The following is a 14448-nucleotide window of genomic DNA, read 5'->3' on the forward strand; positions in this document are numbered from 1 at the left end:
ATGTTCAGTGCAGAGCTCTTTCTGTTACAGCACAGACTACCGACATTGTCTTTATCTAGTGTTGATCTCACATTTGTTTCAGTCTGACCAATGCGTTCTGGTTCCATCTACAACTAGAACTGAGAACAGCTGGTTAAATCACCATTCTTTCTCCCTTGATTTTATAATCTTTTCTGAGAATATGTACTCTCAACCATTTACACAAGGTCTATGTTTCAGTTTTGCAGTTTTAAAATCCCTGGAGAAGGGGCGGAGTGTGGAGGAGGCGGTAGCTGAGGAGATTCAGGGCAAGGAGTAGGCGGTGAGAGAGAAGGAGCACTGAACACACAGAGCTGCAGTGGTGACAGGCTCTGGGAACCCTGACGGCTGTTTAGAGGAATATTAGAGGTCCTCTTGTAAAGCCCACTTGTAAAGCAACACATCTTTGGGGAATATATAAATTATATATTTATATATAATTTGGGGAATATATAAATTACCTTGCCTGGCTTCATTTGGTTTAACTGAGTCTCCTTAAGTTGGAAGCACACCTTCCTCTTTTATTTACCAATCGTATGAAAGCAGATTTACCTCGAATTTACATTTCTGCTGAGTGTCTAAATCAGTTATGGATTTTAAAAGGCTGTAAGTCCCCAGCTGTCCCACAGATCACTAGATGCTACTTTGTCTTGGCAAGGCTGGCCCTTTGTCACTCCGGTCTCACCTCCAATGCCACTTCCTCGGAGGGTCCTTGGCCATGCCCTGATCTCAAATAGCCCCCAGTCACTCTCTTTCTTAACCTGTTTTCCATTTTTAAAAATTTTCTCCCTTGAATTTATGCTCCTATTAATAAGGTTTTCATTTCCAGCCTTCCAGCAAGTGTGTGACATGATAGAGAGCCTGGACCTCAGGGTTGCACATCGTGAAGCTACCCTTTAGTAGGAGTCCCCTAGTTTGAATGACCGTTTTGCGGCTGAAACCCACACAAAGAGGAGGAGGGATGAGGCAGGAAGACCTGTACTCACCCCGACCCGCTCTGGACTGTAGTTTTCCATTTTTGCCATGGCACTTACTGCTAACTGCACTTATTTTATTTGTTCACTTCTGAATGTCCCTCCCACTAGGACATAAGCTCTATGGGGACAGGGATGGTGCCTGTCTCGTTTATTACCATGTACTCCTGAAGTTAGCACAGATGGTACGCTGTATTTGGGTGAATGAATGCCTTGCAGTGGTGTGATCTGATAAGGTGATAAATCTATTCTAGAAGCTTTAAGGAGGATTCATTCTCTTTGTGGGAAGGTCAAACAGGTCAGCCCAGGGAAGTACAACTGGCTTTAAAGAGCCTGATGTCCCTTTCATTATTTTCTTCTAATGGACTGTGCTGAAAAGCCAATGCTCAAAACAGTCAATGAAGAAAAATACGACTTTTTCCTCCCCAGTTTTCTTTGTTCCTGACCCCTTTAACGTAGCTAGGAAAGGCCATTGCAATACCACGGATATTGGTAAACACAGATGAAACTAGTCCCTTGAATGATTTCAAAACATAAACTGGAATTTAATGAAAGAAATAAAAGAAGGTGGTTAAAGAAATTTTGAGAATGTGACAAGAGAAGAAACACAACACTTCTCCCTGCAAAGACAGCAAGCTGAACACTGACTGGATGGACTGGCAGCGTAGGCTGGTTTTTTATAACATCACATAGAGTTCTCTAGTTACAGCAGAAAAACTATGTTTGGCTTGGCAAAAGAAGAAAAAGATATTTTTTCTTCCACCAAAGAACAGAGGCCTCTCCAGGAACAACAGCTTCTGGTCTCTTTTCAGCTGATAAGCATGGTGGCATGCGGAGCTGGGTGCCTGGAGTTGGGCATCTATGTCGATTTGCCCAGAGCAGCCTGAGACTCCCAAATTCCAGTGGAAAGATCACTGTTTTCGTTTGGTACACAAAGTCAGCGGGTTGAACTAAAGTCTGGTCATTTTTGGTTTTCTGTTGTTTTATTTTCAGTTTAGTGCATTACAATCCAAGGAAAAGAGTTAAAAGCAAGAAGAAAATGGGAGGAGGGAAAACTACAACAATCAATTATCTCCGGGGGAAAAATATCTAGCTGGAAGTAAGAAAACAGATGTATACCAAAGAGAAAAGCATTTGCAGAGAAACAGCACTGCAGGAAGAAGGATAGTGTAGCAAAGTTGCCAGCACAAAGCCCATCTTCTGGCCACCCTTTCCCTAGGGAAAAGGACGTGGAGTAGGCCATACTCCTTACCTCCTCTGCGGTGACCATGGCAATGACATTCACTCCTTGCTCCCACACCATCTGCCAGAAGTCGTGGCACGTGTGTGGTAGGGGCCCCTGGGTGGCTATGTAGTGCCATTCTGCCCCTCCAACCACCACCTAAAAACCAAGAAAAGTATCGGTAAATAAACCCCAAGTCCAGGACAACATTACCTGCTCATCACCTGTCCATCTGTATCCACCTTAAAACCTTGGATCTATTTTTGGGGCCAAATGAATTAGTTCAATTAACAAAATCCCTGAGACTATAGAGGCTAGTGTAGTGACACATTCTCACATGAAAATATTTTCTGCCACTCAAGCCTATTAAAACATTTACCTAATCCTGGTTTTTGAGACTGAGTCTTGCTCTCTTGCCTAGGCAGGAGTGCAGTGGCACGATCTTGGCTCACTGAATCTTATGCCTCCCGGGTTCAAGCAATTCTCCCGTCTCAGACTCCCAAGGAGCTGGGGCTACAGGCACCCACCATCATGCCCAGCTAATTTTTGTATTTTTCTAGAGATGGAATTTCACCATGTTGGCCAGGCTGGTCTTGAACTCCTGACTTCAGGTGATCCGCCCATCTCAGCCTCCCAAAGTGCTGGGATTACAGGTCTGAGCCATTGCGCCTGGCCTTTACCTGATCTTTGTTTGTAACTCACAGTATATGCAAACTAGTGCCTATTAAAAACCATACACATACACACACGTATATATGCATACATATGAACATGTATAACTTAGGATTTGTCACAGAAATAATAGTTATGCTTACTATGTGCAATGTACTCTGACACTTTACATTCTTTTCTCTTGTCTATTTCATTAAAACACACACAGACACACACACACACATACACACACACACACACACGGTCATGACCACTAAACTGATTTCACATTCTACCACTGTGTTGTAATCCAGTTTGAAAAACAGTGCTTCATGGTATCCAATTAAACAAAAAAAAAAAAAAAAAAAAAAAGGCCATGAAACAACATCCCTTTTGGAGCACTATCTTTCTCCTGTGGATCTGAGATGAAGTGTATCATAAACGTCGCTGTCACTGCTGCTCTGTGGTGCCATGCACGGCAGAGATGCTACAAATGCTCTTGTCAACAGCATATAATATTTTATCAATAACTTCACCTTGGTAGTACCATGGCATCCAACTGAACTACAGTCATGACATGACTTTGGATAATAAAATTATTACCCCTGCGGCTCAGGGTGATGAGGGGAAGATAATTCTACAGCTATAAATACTAGCTGCAGAGAACCATAAATAAGAAGTTGTACCCAAAGTGTTAAAGGTCATGCTGTCAAGGTGAAATGGTGGCCTTTGGAGGAATTCTTTCTATTCTCCCTTCCAGCTCTGTGCCTTGATATTGCAAAGGCAGGCCCCTTCTACATCTATGCAATGCAGATCTCTGGAGAGTTCAAAAAGCAATGAAGTCATCATTGTTTGAAACTTCTTTCCCTCATTTATTTGATAAAACTGTATGCTAACTCGATTCAAACAAAAACAATGTAAGTTATTGTCTCATTACACAAGACATGTTTAGGTCAAAGCTGGCAAGAAAAATCCATTTTCCAAATACTGGTGGGAGATAACATTCATATATTTGCTGGCTAGGAGTTTGGTTTATCCGTGGAATTGTGATTTTAAACATTAGCCTCTCTGGCACCCAACGTATAGGAAACATAAATACTTCCAGAGAATGCTGCTGCTGCCTGGGGCCTTTCAGCATATTCCAAGTATTGACAGGAGGGTATTAAAAACTGCATTAAAAACACAACAAGCAGTGCTACTGAGGTAGATTTCACAGATGTGATTCCACCTCTGGAGCAAATAAATCTCTGTTCTGTGTTAACGGCTGCTTGGAACCCAGGGGGGAAAACATTGGCAAAACATACACCTCTATTCCAAAACACAGGGACAAGTTCTTGCAAGCTCCATGGGTCTATTAAATGCACCCATGTCTAACCCGGATCCACAGGATGAAATGTGGGCCACAGAGAATACCAAGGAAGGGAATGTTTCTCAGTTAACAATGCCCAATGGGCACAGTTTATACAAAGTGACAGCTTTTTTCAGAGAGCAGATGGAAAATAGTGGAAGAGATCTGGCCAAAAGAAGAAGATAATATGATATTGCTATGTAAGATCTTCATAGACACTCTATCAAGAAGCAGCTGTGTGATCTGCATCTTGTTTGAATACATTACGTTGGTCATTGTTTCATAATCTAAACTAAGCCCATGAAACCCACCACTGACAGTTTATTTAAGAGTTTCCTAGAGTTCATTTTTTACTTCTCACTCTCAAAAATCCAAGTAAAAATTAGTAATATGATCTATGATAGTTACTCTTTTATATTTCTTTTGACAGTACTTTCTAATTATTAAAAACTATGGTTATCTGTGTATATTAATAAAAATACTATATACCCAACCATGCTATACTTTTCACATTCTGTATCAAAACTAGTTATAATTGACACACAAACTAGATACCTAACTAGCCTTTAGAGGCTCAATAAAACCTGTTAATAATTCTGCTACAGTTGAAAAGTCCAATGAGGAAAGCAAATAATTCTAGACAAGGCCGAAAATAGGTTTCTAAGGCTATTGATCACAGTGGACTATTAATTGAACCTTGTATTATTTAACAACATCCTATAACAATGGCTTTAACATTAATAGATGAACAAATCTCCCACTTCAGAGTTCAGAGCAAATGGTGACATTCTAAATAAGTGTCCTCTGTTAACAGGAACTCTGAGGAAGGTAAGCTATTTAAGAAACATTTAACTATATGTACACATGTATCCATAACTCAACTGCAGAAGTGCTAAACTATGTAATACCGACATACAAAGGTTTAAAGTATTTGAAATAATAACAAAAACTTACTAACACAAATTCATTGACTAATGTGGCACATCTTTCAAGATTCAATATTAACCACACTTTTAGAGGGCAGATGCAAATTATTCCACTCTTCTAAATACCATGCAATAATAGGACTTGTGCTTTTATAAAATGCATAACCCGTAGTATTATAAGGGAGAAACAATAGTTTCTGTTGTTATTGAACATAACACCTTAATGTCAGTAACTCAATACCTGTAACTTCCAAAGTCTCCATCTCTGCTAATTACAAACCAAAAAGGATAATCCTCGGTTTTTCCTGTGAGTATAGACAGAGTTACAGCCCACAGAGAGAAGGAAAAGTTAAGGCCTCTGTCATGAGTGAGCTTCAGAAATCCCTGACCGGAGGTTCTTCCTGAGGCTGCTAGACTTCCTTCTCTCTGCAGTGAGAGACATGCCCTTCCACCTGACTAAGAAAAGCACAGGAGTTCAAAAACAATCCCTGAGGGTCTGGGGACAAGCCAAAAGGTACAGCTGCAGCCCACACATTTTCTTCTCCCCGCATTTTTACCTTTAACCCAGCCATCTTTAACAAACCTTCTAACAGGCTTGCCTTCCTACCTTGATGTGGGAGGCGTTAATATATCCCGTGTTATTTTCTTTGGTTGGTATCAGCTCTACTCGATTCTCCTCATAGGGGACAACTTCACGGATTCGGCTGCGCTCGGCATTTTCTGGCAGAGCTGCTGTGCTGAAAATGCCATTCGCCTTTTTCTTTGGAATTTGCTCATATTCTGTGAACACCATTCCCTCTTCTAGTTTCTTCTTCAGAGTTCTGAACTGCAACAGAAATTGATCTTCAGCTCTCTAAATTATCTGATCCAAAAACTCAATGAAACAACCAAATTTCTTTAAATATTTAGCGATTGTATTAATAAGAGATTTCAAGTTGTACAATCAGTACTTGGTTTGTCTCCTTATCAACCAAATTGATTGTTTCCCTTGTCTAATAACCATTTTCCTTCTTACTCATAAGTAGAACAAATCTGCAAGAACTAGCAAGAGTTAAAATTCAAAAATCAGTATTTTTGCTATTAACAACTCTGTTTAAAGTCCTAATGATAAAAAGACTGTTCATTTTAATTATCCAAACATCCTTTTCTCCACCTATGTAGCTGCTTTTAAGATGACACTGGGTCCACAGTTCTATAGCTCTGAGGATTAAATCTCTCTCTTTTTACCTCTTCCCTGGCCAAACTAATAATTACAATAACATGGTATTAATTGGGTTAAATGATTCCTCTAAAGTCCCTTCTGGCTTTAAAAACATTCTAATTCTGGATACATACTGGCAGAAATCAAACACCCTAATGTTATTAGTACTCTATTACATTTATACAACCTGTTTATTAACCTTCTGACAGCAACTTCAGGAACTAAGGAACACCTTTCTTCACCTCTAAAACACTACCATGCAGCTGCTTTCTACTTTTCAAAACCCATGTTTTCACAATGCATTATCCAGACGATTATAAATCAGCCTCATTTTATGGTCATATGAGGGGACAGCATTTTTAAAGAACTCTATAAATGCTTAGATACAAGGTCATGTCTTTTGCGGGAAACATGGAAGGAACTGAAGGCGATTTTCCTTAGCAAACTAATGCAGAAACAGAAAACCAAATACTGCATGTTCTCACTTATAAGTGGGGGCTAAATGATAAGAATTTATGAACACAAAGACGGAAACAACAGACACTGGGGCCTACTTGAGGGTGGATGGTGGAAGCAGGGAGAGGAACAGAAAAGGTAACCATGGGGTACTAAGCTTGACACCTGGATGATGAAATAATACGTACAACAAACCCCTGTGACACGTGTTTACCTATGTAATAAACTTTCACATGTGCCCCCAAAACTAAAAGTTTTTAAAAAATTAAAAATAAAAATAAATGATTGGATAAAATAATCACTTCCTAAGAAATGGCAATTGCTCACAAAAATCATAGAAATTGAGAGCTATCGCAAGTGTTTAACTTGTGCATTTTACAAGAAAGGAAGCAGGCCCAAAGAAATTGAGTGACTTGACCAAGTCATACAGCATGTTAGGGGCTGCTGGTTTTAGGTAACCAATGATCCGCCAACTGGACAAAGCAGGAAGACCGGAATGGAGAAACAGGAGATGCTGGAAGGGACTGATTTAATGCAACACAGTTATGCCTGATCTTCCTAATCTCAGATTGAAGAAATAATGCATCACACAAATCTCAGTGCTGGCATATTCGAGGAAGGAGGGTGTTTTGGGATCCTCAGACTACAGAGAATGAATCACATTTGACAAGCCTGCCACTTACCCTCTCGTCCATGGGAACCCGGGTGGCATCAACTCGATTCTCTTCCCGCCCTGAGACTCGAGCCACCGAGAGCCCGTTCAACGCTGCCAACATCAGCGGCCTCTTCTGTGCCTCCAGGCCTGCCATCTTCTGCTTCTCTAGATTCTTGCGGCAAGAAAAGGCATGTTCTCATTGTTTATAATACTAGTAGAATGTTGGAATGTGTTTTAATCTCCTCAAATCTGTAACTCCCCAGCCAAGGAATGCAGACAATCACCATCAGTAGGGCAAATTCAAACACAGCCTTCCCACTATTCCCACTGGGCCCCCGGAAGCCAGTTCCTACAGGACTCCTGAGCTTTTATTCTTAATTAACTCCTTAGCCAGATAGACCAATAAATAAGAAAAAAGACTCCCTAAAAATACACCCTGCCATAGGGCAAAACAAAACAAAAACAAAATAGGGTACATGCGATACACTTTAGAAAGATAAGGATGACAAGACAAGGAAAAGAGAAACAGGGTTATATGAATCATCTAATCCAATCACAGTGATGGACCTTTTGCACAGATGGAATGGAGCAAAACTTGTAAAACACTTCGTTGTTGATTGAGAGATTCACACACATAAACTGTAGAGAAAAATCTTCCTAAGCTTCTGTCCTGAGGATGTTAATTCTATAATTAATCTCTAGTCCTTGGAGTACCTAAGGGTGGTGTCATGCCCAGAATTGAAAGCTGATGTGGTTTAGCAAACTCACTAACATCAAAGCCTGGCTGGGGTCATCTAAGATGATCCACAGGCCTTACCCTTCAGGCTTCACCCAGAGAGCCCACAATAACAGAGACCGTGCCTGCCAACACAGATGGTGGGACATCACTGCATGCCACTGAGCTATGGGGGAACATGGACTCCAGAACTGAGCAGACCACTTAGGGAAAGGTTTCGATGTTTACACCTGGCCCAGTTTGGGGCTTTTTGATTTCCATCCTCTCCACCCTCAACTCTAAATTGAAATTGGATTTTCGCAGGGCTGGTTTTTAGCCTCCTGCTGTGCTTCCTCAGGTCCTTGAAACTGACCAAGTATGAAAAAGCTCTTTATGCTCACTTCAAGCAAGCCACAAAGGGCCTTTCCTAAAATTAAGTGTGTCCTGGAAGTTAAGGGAAGAACACAGGCACTCCTCACAGAAGCAGATGAGTTTTGCAAGGTTTAGGATTTTGATTCACACTGAAGGGCAACCCATTTGCAGATTCATTTGACTGCCACAGATGAAAAGCCATTGAATCCCCGGTTTCTTTTCAAGCCTTGAGAGACTTTTTTCCTTATCTATGATGTATAAATTCACTCCCCAGGAAGAGGTCTTGATGGCGCCATCCCACAGGGTTATGAATTATTCTAATTGCGGGTGGGGGGACTGCATTACGCCCCTTCCATGTGTTTCCATAATGTCACCTACAATCAGAATGAAGCCTGTGTGAGTGACACGGACAACAGGATGCCTGTCCTGGTGATGGCCGACTCATTAGACAAACCAAAGGAGTATCTCAGAGGAGGTTACTGGGAGAAAGTGAGAAAAGTACTGTGAAAGGAAAATATCTTGGGCCCCAAATCACTAAGCTAAAAGGAAAAGTCAAGCTGGGAACTGCTTGGGCAAACCTGCCTCCCATTCTATTCAAAGTCTCCCCTCTGCTCACTGAGATAAATGCATATCTGATTGACTCCTTTGGAGAGGCTTATCAGAAACAAAAGAATGCAACCATTTGCCTCTCACCTACCTGTGATGTGGAAGCCCCCTCCCTACTTCGTCTTCCTGCCTTTGCTTCAAGTTGTCCCGCCTTTCCAGAGAGAACCAATACTGACTGATGTCTCATGTCTCCCTAAAATGTATAAAACCAAGCCATGTCCCGACAACCTTGGGCATATGTCATCAGGACCTTCTGAGACTGTGTCACAGGTGTGTACCCTCAACCTTGGCAGAATCAACTTTCTACATTAACTGAGACCTGTCTCAGATTTTCTGGCTTTACCGTACCCAAGGACTTACCGCCAAAAGATGTAATATTCTTACAAATGGCCCTGGTCTGTCAATTCTTGGGAACCCCCTGGGGGAAGATTCTGGATTAAAATGGTTAGGTCTTTGTTTGCTTGCTGCTAGTTTTGGGGAGAAAGAGTTTTTCTTTTTTGTTTATTTCTGTCACCTCTTTCACTTGGGAATCTATTTTCACTGCTCTCCAAAGTTTTGAGAAGGTAATAGTTCTGGAAAATGGGTCCTGAGCTCCTCTCAGCAGTCCTGCTTCCTTTCCACCTGCACGGCAAGGCGACCCTAACTGGGTCTAAGACAAAAAGTAATTGACTTGTCTTTATTGGGAAAGGATTATTACTTAGTGATAAATCAAAGTATGTCTCTTTGATCCTTCTCACTCACCCTATCAGCTTGCTACCAGAGATAAATAATAATAATAATAATAATTCACAAGCTCTGATCTGGCCTTTTCTTCTCAGTGCATCAACTTCTGGCTAGGGGACTACAAGCAGGGAAGTATCTTCAAGGAAGCAGTAGGAGCCAGAATGAGGAGCTACGAAAGCAGCTAAACCATCCATCAAATAGACAAGCAGGTCCAGGAGAGCTGCCCAGAGGGCAAATTCTCACCATACCTGCACACTCCGCCCCGCCCCTGAGTTATCTTTTGCTAAAAGTTTCTCATTGTGTTCTGATCAAGAGGGCCCTTAGAATGGCCATCACCTCTCATGAATTCCCATCAAGCTGGCAAAAGTTGCCCACAGTGAGGAGAGCAGAGAAGTATCTGACCTGTGGGGATGCTGCTTAGGCTAAGGGGTGAGTTTTTGCATTAAAAACAAAACAGGTGGAGACTCATCTTGGGCTCAGAGCCACTGGCATTGTCACCACCTTGCCTGGCCTCCTGGCTCACTGAAGAAGCTCCTAATCCACCTCTAAGGTCTGCTGGTGTCCTTGAGCTCCTGAGTGTAGCAGATTTGGGGGAAAAAAAAATCAACAGGGAAAATGAAGTAGAAATGGGATAATTATTTTCTTGAACTAAAGGTTAATGGCTAAAATTTGCTAGTCATTATTACCTACATGAATGGAATGGAAAAGCATCTGGAGAAAAAACAATAGTGAAAATCCCCTTGTTCCTTTGTGATAATGCAAGGAGCTACGAGGAGGAGACCCTGCCAAGATTTTGGCTACAGGCTATTTGTTTAATACGAGTAAGAAGAGAAGAGGATGAATACAACCAAAATGAAGTTAAGGGACCATGTGGGCATCATTAAGTATCGAGTTGGCAGGGGAAATAGCTAAATTAAATGCTTAGACTGAGAGGTTATTGATGCTAATGTTGCTTTTAAGTGGTGTGGAAGTACTAAAAAACTATTTTCTACCAATAAATTGCTTTCTTCCATGTTGGGAAAACTCTCTCCCAGCGGCACCCACCCACACATTTCTTCCATTCCAAGCCAAAGGTTTTCTTTGCTAGAGGCAAAGGTACACCTTGCACAATTTCCTTCTAGGTTTGCAAACAGTCATGTCTGTATAAGAATCTCTTAGCACTACTCTAGTGGGGCTAGCCAAAACTGTGAGGTTGAGAATGTTCTTAAGGTTTTCCAAAAGTAACAAGGTTGCTATAGATTCAATTTCTGACCCCAGGAACTTGGCTTCCTTAAATCATTGGGCCTTGATTGTTCTTTTCAGGTTGAATCCCAATGATGGGTTAGGAAGACCTGGAAATGACGATGGCCAAATGGATTCCATCAAGGCAAATTTTAAGTTACAACTGTTTTAGAGTTCCTAAAATTAGGCTTGGCTACCGTATGGTACAACCGTGGTGAATGAAGAGAAGTCAATCTGGCTTTGATTAGTTCTAATTAATTGTTTTTTTTTTTAAGGGAATGAAAATGTTCATGGCAAGCAGCAATGGAGATTTTTTTTTTTTTTTTTTTTTCCTGAGACGGGGTCTTGCTCTGTCATCCAGGCTGGAGTGCAATGGCGCCATCTCGGCTCACTGCAACCTCCGCTTTGCAGGTTCAAGTGATTCTCCTGCCTCAGCCTCCTGAGTAACTGGGATTACAGGTGCGTGCCACTACGCCCGGCTAATTTTTATATTTTTAGTAGAGATGGAGTTTCACCATGTTGGTCAGGCTGGTCTAGAACTCCTGACCTCATGATCTGCCTGCCTCAGCCTCCTAAAGTGCTGGGATTTCAAGCGTGAGCCACAGCGCCCAGCCGAGATTTCTTTAAGTAGCAATAATCCAAACATTTTCTCACTAGTAAGAACAGATTCACTTCATTGTTCTATATGTACCTGCATAGTCCTGTTCTGACAACATAACTGTCTCCCCAAGTTGTACAATTTTTTTTTTTTTAAGCAATGAGGTCTAGTCCTGTCATCCAGACTGGAGTGCAGTGGCACAATCACAGGTCACTGAAGCCTTGAACTGCTGGGCTCAAGCAATCCTCCCACCTCAGCCTCCTGATTAGCTAGGACTACAGGCTCCTGCCATCATACCTGTGGTTCCTTTTTTTTTCTATAGAGATGAGATCTCATTATATTGTCCAGGCTGGCTTCATACTCCTGGCTCCAAGTGATCTTCCTACCTCTGCCTCCCAAGTAGCCGGGACTACAGGTATCCCCCACCATACGTGGCTCTGTACATATTATGAAGAAGAGCTATTCATGTCTAATACTAGGATGGATCTTCAAGTGGTAATATGTATGTATGTATATGTATGTGTGTATTCACATACATGTGGGTGAATTTTTGATAGAATAAGTTCAACGGATAATTATTTATCCAATTACTGAGTTATATATCTAATTGCTATAATTTTCTTGAATCTGTGTGAAATATCTATTGAAAGAAAATCTCAATATAAAGTTAACATATCACAATCAAGACAATATTGGCGAGTCTGGACTTATGGATCTATACAGAAGGCGGTATAGGGATGTTGCTTTTAATATCTAAATGGAGGTGGCAGACAGCTTTCCTTCAAGAAAACAAAACACTGAAAGACACAGAAAGGTGAGCTTCCATAATAGCAGCTCACACAATTGGAAGTTTGAGCCTTGAATAAACAGCAAAATCCTAGCTGAGGCCATTGGCCTCAACAACGTACCAAGTACACCTGTTAGAAGCCACGAAAGAGAATGGAAGATTTATTTGAAAGGGCAAAACCCAACATTTTGTGTAATAAAATACTACCTGTTTAAATGCTCAGTGACTGCTTAAAAACCTACCACATTCCCTGCATAAGGTTTGCCCCTTGCTCAGTGCCTGAAGCATGTGCTTTCACACTGGGAAATGCCCCCGGAGAGGAGGACACTCACCCTGATCATCATCTCTCTCTCTATAATGCTGTCCTCCAGGGAAAACATTTCAGACACAGGTCTCTCCTTCACAGGCTCTTTTTTGACCCGCTCCTTCACGCTTGTCAGGTCGGGTTCTGAGATGGATGGGCCGAGAGAGGCCCCGTTGACAGCCGGCGGGTCGGTCCGGGACACGCTGATGGCCTTGGCCGGCCCGTGCCTCAGCACCCTGGCTCTAGCCATGCCGGGAGGAAGGCCGGGTTGTTCCTGCCTCAGAGCCCCATTGCTCACACTCTTCCTTGGGCCGGGGTACTCAGGCGGGGGCTTGTTGGGGATGCGGGCCAGGGCCGCCTGCAGCTGGGCGCTGTACTCCATCTTCTCCCGGAGCACGGGGATCTGGGGCACCGATTCTGGAGCCTCATCCTCCTCCTCCTCGCTCTCGCTGCTGTGGATCAGCATGGTGGCATCAGAGAAGGTCTTCTTGTGGTGATACTGAGGGAGCTGGGGGACCTCGTGGCTGCCTGGCCCCTCCTCGGGTGGTCCCTGCTCCCGGAGCGTGTTGCGGCGAGCCATGGGGAGGTGGAGTGACTTGAGCGTCATGGCCTCCATGCCCCGCACCATGCTGTTCATCACCTCCAGGCTGTGGCGCTTGTTCACCGTGCCATGGTGCTTGGTGGCCGTAAGAGGCTCACTCACCTCCTGGAGAGACTGATGCACCACCGGAGAGCTGTCCTCTTGGAAGGTCTTTACCGAGAGCTGCACCTTCCGGGTCACCAGGTCTGGGCTGCTGCCACTGATGTACTTGTGGCGGTGGCTGGCCAGGTCTGGGGTGCTGGTGGCAGGTCGTGGCCGTGGGTAGGGGGGCGGTGGCCTGAAGAGATAGTTCTTGAGCATGTGGGCCGTGCTGTAGTTATGGTTGCCCTGCAGCTGCATGTTGGCCAGCTCTGGGGTGCTCACCGTGTGCGAGATGGCGCTTGCCCCCGGCTTGCTTGGTACCACATTATTCTTTGGGTTCCTCTGGTCAGATGGACTGACAAGTTTGTTGCTATAGACCCCCTGTGGCCCATAAGGGACAGTGTAGGGGTGCCTCTCCCGCATCTCTGGTTGGCTGTACACCAGATCCTCTGGCTGGTTATAGGCATGGGTGTTGATGATGTTGAGGTTTCTCAGAGACTGGCTCTGGCTGTCTGTATGCAGTATCCCCCTCTTCATCTGGCGCATGACTGTCTCATAATCGGGGGTTGGCCTGTACGAGGGCACGATGATCGCGCTGTGCCGGTGGCTCGGGATGTAGTCGGCCCGCATGATGTCACTCCCAGGGATACTGAGGTTGGAAGATACAGGGGAGGCCTGGATGAAACTTTGCGAGCAGTTGAGGGAGTTGACGCTATGAACGCTACACACGCTGCCATTGGTGACGGTGCCATTTAAATAATTTAAGTCCAGGCTGTTGTGAGAGTTGCAATACAAGGCTTCTTCATTCCCATGAAAAATGCTGTCTACGAGAAGTCAAACAAAGGCACGTGAACCTCCAAGCCATCCTGCCACAACAAAGTACATCCTCATACTTATGAGCTGACTTTTAATTTAAATAAGTCATAAAAAGTGAAATCCCATGGTCTCCACCCACATGTTCTACAGAATAACGGATACCATCTTGGATG

General features: G+C 43.2%; 1 protein-coding gene across 3 annotated transcripts in view; it reads right to left on the bottom strand.

Moving 5' to 3' along the window:
* Window positions 1-14448, bottom strand: part of PTPN14 (protein tyrosine phosphatase non-receptor type 14) — a 197990-nt gene that overhangs the window by 15098 nt on the left and 168444 nt on the right. For all 3 annotated transcript variants that reach the window (XM_065541676.2, XM_065541678.2, XM_065541683.2), the window contains 4 exons: window positions 12806-14283; window positions 7480-7623; window positions 5747-5965; window positions 2245-2373 (listed from right to left, as the gene is read on the bottom strand). In XM_065541676.2, coding sequence (XP_065397748.1) covers window positions 2245-2373; window positions 5747-5965; window positions 7480-7623; window positions 12806-14283 — 1970 coding nt within the window. The remainder of the gene's footprint in view (window positions 1-2244; window positions 2374-5746; window positions 5966-7479; window positions 7624-12805; window positions 14284-14448) is intronic.

This window comes from Macaca fascicularis, chromosome 1 (genome assembly GCF_037993035.2).
Source record: "Macaca fascicularis isolate 582-1 chromosome 1, T2T-MFA8v1.1".
Lineage (NCBI taxonomy): Eukaryota > Metazoa > Chordata > Mammalia > Primates > Cercopithecidae > Macaca > Macaca fascicularis.